Below are 11,911 nucleotides of genomic sequence, written 5' to 3'. Positions count from 1 at the left end.
CCCCGCGCACGACCCAGTGTCCACAGTGCACACCAAAGTGTCCCTGCGCAGCCTTCAGCTGCCCTCATGCCACACGCTGGCCTCATAGCCACACCACCCTCATGTCTATTTATAAGTGCGTGTGCCATGAGGAGGAACCACAGGCACACACTGCAGAGGGTTGGCACGGCCAGGCAGCGACCCTCTTTAAAAGGGGCGGGGCGATAGCCCACAATGGTGTACAGAAGCAATGAGAAATCCAATCCTGTGCCACCTCCATCAGGAGCTGCACACGTGGGCATAGCAATGGGGAACCCATGTGCCACACACTATTCATTCTGTCAAGGTGTCTGCATGCCCCAGTCAGACCGGGGTTTTTTATAAATAGTCACAGGCAGGTACAACTCCGCAATGGGAATTCCGTGTGTACCCACAGCATGGGTGGCTCCCTGGAACCCACCGGCTGTACATAAATATATCCCATTGCATTGCCCATCACAGCTGAGGTAACGTCAGGTTTAATGCAGGTGGGCTTCGGCCCACACTGCATGCCCCAGTCAGACTGGGGTTCTTTAGAAGTGGACACATGCAGTTACAACTCTGTGTGGACCGACAGCATGGGTGGGTCCCAGGAAGCCACCGGCAGTACAAAAATATATCCCATTGCATTGCCCATCACAGCTGAGGTAACGTCCGATTAAATAGAGGTGGTCTTCGGCCCACACTGCATGCCCCAGTCTGACCGGGGTTTTTAATACATAGAGACTGGCAGGTACAACTCCCTAATGTGAAGTCCCTGTGGACCCACAGCGTGGGTGGCTCCCTGGAACCCACCGGCGGTACATAAATATATCCCATTGCATTGCCCATCACAGCTGAGGTAACGTCAAGTTTATTGCAGTTGGGCTTCGGCCCACACTGCATGCCCCAGTCAGACGGGGGTTCTTTAGAAGTGGACACATGCAGTTACAACTCCGTGTGCACCCACAGCATGGGTGGGTCCCAGGAAGCCACCGGCGGTACATAAATATATCCCATTGCATTGCCCATCACAGCTGAGGTAACGTTTGATTAAATGCAGGTTGTCTTCGGCCCACACTGCATGCTCCAGTCTGACCGGGGTTTTTAATACATAGACAGTGGCAGGTACAAATCCCTAATGTGAAGTCCCTGTGGACCCACAGCATGGGTGGCTCCCTGGAACCCATCGGCGGTACATAAATGTGTCCCATTGCAGTGCCCTGCTCAGTAGAGCTAACGTCACATACAATATAGGTGTGCTTCGACCCACAGTGCATGCCCCAGTCAGACTGGTAATATGTACCTTAACAGTAGCCGCGTTGGTGGGAATGTGGTGGCGACTGCGGACTTAGTAGCACGGTTTTATTTAGTTGGTTTTCGGAATGTTGCCAGGATTAAATGGACCATGGCGGGGGGATGGTGGGGGGGCTCTCTTGTTGTGTCGGTAAAGGTGAAATTCTTGGACTGCCACCAGACGGACCAATGCAAAGGTATTTGCCAAGAATGTTTTCATTGTTGGAGGAGGAGGGGGATGTTTTTGAGGCACTACGTGTCCTCTCCACGTGTCAGTGGTTATATGCACCTTAACAGTAACCGCGTTGGTGGGAAATGGCCTCGCTACCATCATGTCTTTGGGAAGCCTCCGTTTCCACACCCCAGTGACATAGCATTAGCAGCGGTATCGGTAGAGCCCAGAATTAGTAACATTTCAGCGGTAGCATTAGGGAGAGGCCCCAGTAACATATCACTAGTAGCATTATAGGGGGAGCACAGTATTAGTTCCATTTCAGTAGTATTAGCAGTCCAGACAGGCCCCAGTAACAAGTCCGAAGCAGCAGTATAGGGGGAGCACAGTATTAGTTCCATTTCAGTAGTAGTAGCAGTCAAGACAGGCCACAGTAACATTCCCGTTGCAGCAGTTTAGGGAGATAACAGTCTCTTTCACATTTCAGTAGTTGCAGTATAGACAAGGCCCCAGTTACATTTATGTAGCAAAAGTGTAGGCCAACCCCACACACCTTGCTGTAGCATGAGTGCAGGCGAAGCCCATAAAAATTACTAGGATTACACCGTAGGCGAGGGCCCAAAAAATTGGTGTACCAACAGTACTAATGTACCTCAGAAAAATTGCCGATGCCCAACCAAGAGGGCAGGTAAAACCTATTAATCGCTTTGGTTAATGTGGCTTAATTTGTAACTAGGCCTGTAGGCAGCCCAGTTAAAATAAAAATTTGTTCAGGTGCAAGTTTCAACGCTTTAATGAGCATTGAAACGTATAAACATTGTTTACTAAAGTAATATGACTGAGCCTTGTGGGCGTAAGAAAAATTGCCCGTTCGGCGTGATTACGTGAGGTTTCAGGAGGAGGAGCAGGAGGTGGAGGATGAATATAATACACAGATTGATGAAGCTAAAGGGTCCCCTTTTTTGATGGTGATAGAGAACGATGCTTCCATCCGCGGGTGCAGCCTACGTATAGTTTAGGTACCGCTGCTGTCCGCTGGTGGAGAAGAGAAGTCTGGGGAAATCCATCCTTTGTTCATCTTTATGAGTGTAAGCCTGTCGGCACTGTCGGTTGACAGGCGGGTACGCTTATCCGTGATGATTCCCCCAGCCGCACTAAACACCCTCTCTGACAAGACACTAGCCGCAGGACAAGCAAGCACCTCCAGGGCATACAGCGCGAGTTCAGGCAACGTGTCCAGCTTCGACACCCAGTAGTTGTAGGGGGCAGAGGCGTCACGGAGGACAGTCGTGCGATCGGCTACGTACTCCCTCACCAACCTTTTACAGTGCTCCCCCCGACTCAGCCTTGACTGGGGAGCGGTGACACAGTCTTGCTGGGGAGCCATAAAGCTGGCAAAGGCCTAGGAGAGTGTTCCCCTGCCTGTGCTGTACATGCTGCCTGATCTCCGCGCCTCCCCTGCTACCTGGCCCTCAGAACTGCGCCTTCTGCCACTAGCGCTGTCGGATGGGAATTTTACCATCAGTTTGTCCGCCAGGGTTCTGTGGTATAGCATCACTCTCGAACCCCTTTCCTCTTCGGGTATGAGAGTGGAAAGGTTCTCCTTATACCGTGGGTCGAGCAGTGTGTACACCCAGTAATCCATAGTGGCCAGAATGCGTGTAACGCGAGCAAGTCGCCAAAGGGCAGTGGTACGCCTTAAGTATTTGGCTTCACTTTTTTTAAATGGTGAGCTGAAACAGCAGATAGATACTGTACGCAGCGTATATTATGTTTACTGTTTCCCTCTGGCGCTATCACGGCGGTGATGTAACGGAGACAGCAGAGCCAGGAAACAATTTTGCGCACGCCTGTAGTGAGACGTAGGTGCGTAGGACTGAGCTAGTGGAATTCACAGCGCAGAAGCAGTCAAGTCGCCAAAGGGCAGTGGTACGCCTTAAGTATTTGGCTTCCCTTTTTTTAAATGGTGAGCTGAAACAGCAGACAGATACTGTATGCAGCGTATATTATGTTTACTGTTTCCCTCTGCGCTATCACGGCGGTGATGTAATGAAGACAGCAGAGCCAGGAAACAATTTTGCGCACGCCTGTAGTGAGACGTAGGTGTGTAAGACTGAGCTAGTGGAATTTACAGCGCAGAAGCAGTCAAGTCACCAAAGGGCAGTGGTACGCCTTAAAGGGGTTGTCCCGAGGCAGCAAGTGGGTCTATACACTTCTGTATGGCCATAATAATGCACTTTGTAATATACATTGTGCATTAATTATGAGCCATACAGAAGTTATAAAAAGTTTTTTACTTACCTGCTCCGTTGCTGGCGTCCTCGTTCCCATGGTGCCGACTAATTTTCGCCCTCCGATGGCCAAATTAGCCGCGCTTGCGCAGTCCGGGTCTTCTGTAGTCTTCTATGGAGCCGCTCGTGCCAGAGAGCGGCTCCGTGTAGCTCCGCCCCGTCACGTGCCGATTCCAGCCAATCAGGAGGCTGGAATCGGCAGTGGACCGCACAGAAGAGCTGCGGTCCACGAAGACAGAGGATCCCGGCGGCCATCTTCAGCGGTAAGTATTGAAGTCACCGGAGCGCGGGGATTAAGGTAAGCGCTCCGGTAAGCTTCCTTTACTTCCCTGCATCGGGGTTGTCTCGCGCCGAACGGGGGGGGGGTTGAAAATAAAAAAAACCCGTTTCGGCGCGGGACAACCCCTTTAAGTATTTTGCTTCAATTTGTTTAAATGGTGAGCTGATACACCAGACAGATACTGTATGCAGCGTATATATTGTATACTCTTTCCCTCTGGCGCTATGACGGTGGTGATGTAACGGGCACAGCAGAGCCAGGAAACAATTTTGCGCACGCCTGCTGTAACGCTTAGCTGCGTATTAATTAGGACTACTACCCCCAGCAGACATGCAGTACACTGAAGACTGTCACAGGCAGCCCAAAGATAGTATTTTTCCCCAATTTTTTTGAAAAAGCCCACTGCCTATATAGACAGTATATCTCTTTCACCTTTCGCACTGTCCCTGCCTCACCAGTACTGCCCCTATACTGAGTAAAATGACTGCAGACTGAGGACGCTATGGTCTGCACGCCCGATAAACAAAAAAAAAAAAATTGTGCAACACTGCTAAAAGCAGCCTCAACAGTACTGCACACGGTCAGATGTGGCCCTAAGAAGGACCGTTGGGGTTCTTGAAGACTAAAATAACACCTAACACTCTCCCTATAGCAGCTACAGCAAGACAGCACTTTCCCTGATCTCTGTCACCATGCATCTGTGGCGAGCCGCGGGCGGGGCCGATTTTAATACTCGGGTGTCACCTGATCTCCCCAGCCAATCACTGCAGAGGGGTGGTATAGGGATGGAACGTCACAGGAGGAAGTTGTAATGCCTTCCATGTCTTTCTATTGGCCAGAAAAGCGCGCTAATGTCTCAGAGATGAAAGTGAAAGTAACTCGAACATCGCGTGGTGCTCGTCTCGAGTAACGAGCATCTCGAACACCCTAATACTCGAACGAGCATCAAGCTCGGATGAGTACGCTCACTCATCTCTACTATCTATCTATGTATCTATCTATCTATGTATCTATGTATCTATCTATCTATCTATCTATCTATCTCATATCTATCTATCTATCTATCTATCTATCTATCTATCTATCTATCTATCTATCTATCTATCTATCTATCCATCTCTTGTATCTGCTATAAAGTCCATTCTCTTCTAATGATGACCTACTTTCTACAAAACTTATAACATCTACCAGATGAGTTCATCCACTTTCCTTGACATGCTGGTTAGCATATTACTTTCCGTGATATGCCTAACTACTCATATAAATGTCTTATTACCCACATATTATGGAAATATTTTACCTAGACATAGTTTGAAATGAAAGTTATTCTTCATTATATTTTACATTAAGCTAACAGGAACAAATATACTCTTCTTAGACACTAAAATCCCGTTGCCTAGATACATGGACAATTATTAGAGATGAGCGAGCGTACTCGTCCAAGCTTGATACTCGTTCGAGTATTAGGGTGTTCGAGATGCTCGTTACTCGAGGCGAGCACCACGCGGTGCTCGACTCCATTACATTTCCTTCCCTGAGAAATTAGCGTGCTTTTCTGGCCAATAGAAGCACAGGGAAGGCATTACAACTTCTTCCTGTGACGTTCAAGCCCTATACCACCCCCCTGCAGTGTGTGGCTGGGGAGATCAAATTACACCCCAGTATTTAAATCTGCCCCGCCCGCGGCTCGCCACAGATGCATGGTGACAGAGATCAGGGAAAGTGCTGTCTTGCTGTAGCTGCTATAGGGAGAGTGTTAGGTGTTATATTCGTCTTCAAGAACCCCAATGGTCCTTCTTAGGGCCACATCTGACCGTGTGCAGTACTGTTGAGGCTGCTTTTAGCAGTGTTGCACAATTTTCTTTTTTTTTTGTTTATCAGGCGTGCAGACCATAGTGACCTCAGTCTGCAGTCATTTTACTCAATATAGGGGCAGTACTGGTGAGGCAGGGACAGTGGTACAGGGAAAGAGGTATACTGGCTATATAGGCAGTGGGCTTTTTCAAAAAAATTGGGGAAGAATACTATATTTGGGCTGCCTGTGACTGTCTTCAGTTTACTGCGTGTCTGCTGGGGGTAGTAGTTGCTAATTAATACCCAGCTAAGTGTTACAGCAGGCTTGCACATAATTGTTTCCTGGCTCTGCTGTGCCCGTTACATGACCGCCGTCATCCCGCCAGAGGGAAACAGTATACATAATATACGCTGCATATGGTGTCTGCTGGGGGTAGTAGTTGCTAATTAATACCCAGCTAAGCGTTACAGCAGGCTTGTGCATAATCGTTTCCTGGCTCTGCTGCGCCCATTACATGACCGCCGTCATCCCGCCACAGGGAAACAGTACACATTATATCCGCTGCATGCGGTGTCTCTGGTTTTTCACCTCACCATTTTAAAAAATTGAGGCAAAATACTTAAGGCCTACCACTGGGCTTTGTCCATTTCACTGGTTCTGCGCTGTGAATTGCAGCAGCTCAGTCATACACACCTAGGTCTCAGTATGCGTATAAGGCTTGCGTATAAGTATTTCCTGGCTCTGCTGCGCCCGTTATATGACCGCCGTCATACCGCCACGGGGAAACAGTACACATTATATCCGCTGCATGCGGTGTCTCTGGTTTTTCACCTCACCATTTTAAAAAATTGAGGCAAAATACTTAAGGTCTACCACTGGGCTTTGTCCACTTCACTGGTTCTGCGCTATGAATTGCAGCAGCTCAGTCATACGCACCTAGGTCTCACTACAGACTTGCGCATAAGTGTTTCCTGGCTCTGCTGTGCGTTCCGTAACATCATTGTCGTCATCCCGCCACAGGGAAACAGTACACTTTATATCCGCTGCATGCGGTGTCTCTGGTTTTTCACCTCACCATTTTAAAAAATTGAGGCAAAATACTTAAGGCCTACCACTGGGCTTTGTCCACTTCACTGGTTCTGCGCTGTGAATTGCAGGAGCTCAGTCATACGCACCTAGGTCTCACTACAGGCTTGCGCATAAGTTTTTCCTGGCTCTGCTGCGCCCGTTACATGACTGCCGTCATCCCGCCACAGGGAAACAGCACACATTATATCCGCTGCATGCGGTGTCTTCGGTTTTCACCTCACCATTTAAAAAAATTGAGGCAAAATACTTAAGGCCTACCACTGGGCTTTGTCCACTTCACTGGTCCTGCGCTGTGAACTGCAGCAGCTCAGTCATACACATCTAGGTCTCACTACAGGCTTGCGCATAATTGTTTCCTGGCTCTGCTGTGCGTTCCGTAAGCGAAGTCAGCCTCCAACCACAGGCCAATAAGCGGCACATTTAATTACAGCGTTCTGTTTCTGCTCTACTCGTAATATACCATGCTGAGGGGTAGGGGTAGGCCTAGAGGACGTGGACATGGACGCGGGCGAGGACGCGGAGGCCCAAGTGAGGGTGTGGGCACAGGCCGAGCTCCTGGTCCAGGTGTATCGCAGCCGACTGCTGCGGGATTAGGAGAGAGGCAAGTTTCTGGGGTCCCCAGATTCATCTCACAATTAATGGGTCCACGTGGTAGACCTTTATTAGAAACTGAGCGGTGTGAGCAGGTCCTGTCGTGAATGGCAGAAAGTGCATCCAGCAATCTATCGACCACCCAGTCTTCTACGCCGTCCACAGCTGCAAATCTGAATCCTCTGGCTGCTGCTCCTCCTTCCTCCCAGCCTCCTCACTCCATGAAAATGACACATTCCGAGGAGCAGGCAGACTCCCAGGAACTGTTCTCGGGCCCCTGCCCAGATTGGGCAGCAATGGTTCCTCTCCCACCGGAGGAGTTTGTCGTGACTGATGCCCAACCTTTGGAAAGTTCCCGGGGTCTGGGGGATGAGGCTGGGGACTTCCGGCAACTGTCTCAAGAGCTTTCAGTGGGTGAGGAGGACGATGACGATGAGATACAGTTGTCTATCAGTGAGGTAGTAGTAAGGGCAGTAAGTCCGAGGGAGGAGCGCACAGAGGATTCGGAGGAAGAGCCGCTGGACGATAAGGTGACTGACCCCCACCTGGTGTGATAAGCCAACTGAGGACTTGTCTTCAGAGGGGGAGGCAATTGCAGCCGCAGGACAGGTTGGAAGAGGCAGTGGGGTGGCCAGGGGTAGAGGCAGGGCCAGACCGAATAATCCACCAACTGTTTCCCAAAGCGCCCCCTCGCGCCATGCCACCCTGCAGAGGCCGAGGTGCTCAAAGGTCTGGCAGTTTTTCACTGAGGGTGCAGACGACCGACGAACTGTGGTGCGCAAGGTTTGTCGCGCCAAGATCAGCCGGGGAGCCACCACCACCAGCCTCACTACCACCAGCATGCGCAGGCATATGATGGCCAAGCAGCCCACAAGGTGGGACGAAGGCCGTTCACCACCTCCGTTTTGCACCACTGCCTCTCCCCCTGTGCCCCAACCTGCCACTGAGATCCAACCCCCCTCTCAGGACACAGGCACGACCTTCTCCCGGCCTGCATCCACACGCTCACCTCCGCTGTCCTCGGCCCCATCCAGCAATGTCTCTCAGCGCAGCATCCAGCCGTCGCTAGCGCAACAGTTTGATCGCAAGCGCAAGTATGCCTCCACGCACCCGCACGCTCAAGCGTTAAACGTGCACATAGCCAAATTGATCAGCCTGGAGATGCTGCCGTATAGGCTTGCGGAAACGGAGGCTTTCAAAAACATGATGGCGGTGGCGGCCCCGCGCTACTCGGTTCCCAGTCGCCACTACTTTTCCCGATGTGCCGTCCCAGCCCTGCACGACCACGTCTCCCGCAACATTGTATGCGCCCTCATCAACGCGGTTACTGCCAAGGTCCACTTAACAACGGACACGTGGACAAGCACAGGCTGGCAGGGCCACTATATCTCCCTGATGGCACATTGGGTGAATTTAGTGGAGGCTGGGACCGAGACAGAGCCTGGGACCGCTCACGTCCTACCCACCCCCAGAATTGCGGGCCCCAGCTCGGTGGTGGTATCTGCGGCGGTGTATGCTTCCTCCACTAAACCACCCTCCTCCTCCTCCTACGCAACCTCTGTCTCGCAATCAAGATGTGTCAGCAGCAGCACGTCGCCAGCAGTCGGTGCCGTGCGGCGTGGCAGCACAGCGGTGGGCAAGCGTCAGCAGGCCGTGCTGAAACTACTCAGCTTAGGAGAGAAGAGGCACACGGCCCACACTGGGGCATGCAGTGTGGGCCGAAGCCCACCTGCATTTAATCTGACGTTACCTGTGCTGGGCAATGCAATGGGATTTATTTATGTAACGCCGGTGTGTTCCAGGGAGCCACCCATGCTTTGGGTCCACACGGACTTCACATTAGGGATTTGTACCTGCCTGTGTCTATGTATTAAAACCCCGGTCAGACTGGAGCATGCAGTGTGGGCCGAAGCCCACCTGCATTTAATCTGACATTACCTCAGCTGTGCTGGGCAATGAAATGGTATTATTTTATGTAACGGCGGTGCCTTCCTGGGACCCACCCATGCTGTCGGTACACACGGAGTTGTACCTGCCTGTGTCTACTTATAAAGAACCCTAGTCTGACTGGGGCATGCAGTGTGGGCCAAAGCCCATCTGTATTTAATCTGACATTAGCTCTACTATCCGGGGAACTGCATTGGGACAAACTACAGGAGCAATACAGCGCTAATGAGACGTGCACAGCTTCGCTAGCATTGGAGCCTGCTGTAGGCACGCGATTGCTGAGGGTTTGTGCAGAGGCCTATGTCCTGGGTGCAGTGAAAGTCCGCTTCCAGCCTAGGATTGCTAAATCTGTTGGCCGAAGCTTATGCCGTGGGCGCGGTGCAAGTCTGCCATGTTTGGCTGCTCAGATCAATTTTTTGTTCATGTCTTGGGTTTCCTAGGACCCACCTATGCTGTTGGTGCAAACTTAGTTCCCATTGCGGTGTTTGACCTGTCTGGCACAAAGGCACTGACTGACTTGGGTAGGGGGCAGAGCGCTGACGGCTTTCCCCTTGCAGTGTGGATTGAGCTATGCGACACCTTCACAGAATGAATACTGTGCGGCACATGGATTCCCCATTGCTATGCCCACGTTTGCAGCTCCTGACGGAGGTGGCACAGGATTGGATTTCTCATTGCTTCTGTACAGCATTGTGGGCTATTGCCCCGCCCCTTTTAAAGAGGGTCGCTGCCTGGCCCTGCCAACCCTCTGCAGTGTGTGCCTGCAGTTCCTCCTCATGGCAGACGCACTTATAAATAGACATGAGGGTGGTGTGGCTATAAGGCCAGCGTGTGGCATGAGGGCAGCTGAAGGCTGCGCAGGAACACTTTGGTGTGCGCTGTGGACACTGGGTCGTGCGGGGGGGGGGGGGGGGTTGGGCAGCATGTAACCCAGGAGAAGTGGCAGCGGAGTGTCATGCAGGCAGTGATTGTGCTTTGTTGGAGGTAGTGTGGTGCTTAGCTAAGGTATGCCTTGCTAATGTGGGTTTTTCAGAAGTAAAAATTGTTGGGGGGGGGGGGCACTCTTGCCGCTATTGTGGCTTAATAGTCGGACCTGGGAACTTGAGATGCAGCCCAACATGTAGCTCCTCGCCTGCCCTATCCGTTTCTGTGTCGTTCCCATCACTCTCTTGAATTTCACAGATTTTCACAAATGAAAACCTTAGCTAGCATCGGCGATATACAAAAATGCTCGGGTCGCCCATTGACTTCAATGGGGTTCGTTACTCGAAACGAACCCTCGAGCATCGCGGAAAGTTCGACTTGAGCAACGAGCACCTGAGCATTTTGGTGCTCGCTCATCTCTAATAATTATCTATCTACTTATCTCATATCTATCTATCTATCTATCTATCTATCTATCTATCTATCTATCTATCTATCTATCTATCTATCTATCCATCTATCTTTTGTATTTGCTATAAAGTCCATTCTCTTCTAATGATGACCTACTTTCTACAATACTTATAACATCTACCAGGTGAGTTCATCCACTTTCCTTGATAACGTTAGCATATTACTTTCCTTGATATGCCTAACTACTCATATAAATGTCTTATTGCCCACACATTATGGAAATATTTTACCCAGACATAGTTATGATATTCCAGATCAGCAAGTCACAAGTTGACCTTAAACTAAACTCTAAGCCATAAGTTTAATATGTATATAAACTTTAACCATTCTAATGCCCAGCAATGTTACTAGAAGAGCGTAGACCTGTAGTGCCTGTGAGGGACAGAATATAACTATGTATGAATGAGTCCAGGCATTGAGTGAGCATGTGCAGACACTACTTGCTCTTATACTTAAGGGAAGGTTGAATCTCTGCCTCCAGTAGCACATGAAAACAGCTATCTGCAGCTGCACAGATAAGCACTTCACATCTGAGCTTCAGACAAAGCTAAAAATAATTTGGACTTGGTAGACACAGTGAAGCTCAGCAGACCCCAGCAAATATCTTGATCCAAGTATGAACTATCTACCATTTCGAAAGGGCATCACCTGCCCACCTGAAGATGCTAACTGTACCAATATACTAGAGTCTATGAGCACCTGGAATGATTCTGAATTCAGTTCTTACAAACTTGTGGAACTGCCACCAATAGTGACCACAGTAAGTTTTGCATTACTTAATAACTTTCTGTCTTTTTGCTTTTGAGAATCTTATTTAAATATTTTGGATTGTAATGTTTTATTTCGAATGAAGAATAAATACAATTGCTACATTGTTGTACATTTAAATGCTTCACAGTGATCAGCTAAATAGAAACAAAATATATGCTGTATGAACGTGACATTTCTGTTGGTATAAATTGTAGTGGATCTCTACTTATTTATCTGAATTTCAATAATGAAGTAATAAACCTGCAGACTGTATATATTCTTATGGAAGTAATGTGGATCATTGTATT

The 11,911-nt window shown here is 49.7% G+C and overlaps 1 protein-coding gene across 1 annotated transcript in view; it reads left to right on the top strand.

The window, feature by feature from the left end:
• Positions 1-11,469: 11,469 nt before the first annotated feature.
• OPN4 (opsin 4) overlaps positions 11,470-11,911 on the top strand; it is a 64,922-nt gene continuing 64,480 nt past the window's right edge. The window contains exon 1 of the mRNA XM_066598742.1: positions 11,470-11,613. Within this exon, the coding sequence (XP_066454839.1) occupies positions 11,470-11,613 (144 nt within the window). The remainder of the gene's footprint in view (positions 11,614-11,911) is intronic.

Source organism: Eleutherodactylus coqui, chromosome 4 (genome assembly GCF_035609145.1).
Source record: "Eleutherodactylus coqui strain aEleCoq1 chromosome 4, aEleCoq1.hap1, whole genome shotgun sequence".
NCBI classification, from domain to species: Eukaryota; Metazoa; Chordata; class Amphibia; order Anura; family Eleutherodactylidae; genus Eleutherodactylus; species Eleutherodactylus coqui.
Note: the sequence above shows the minus strand (reverse complement) of the source record. Positions and strands in the feature narration are given on the sequence as shown.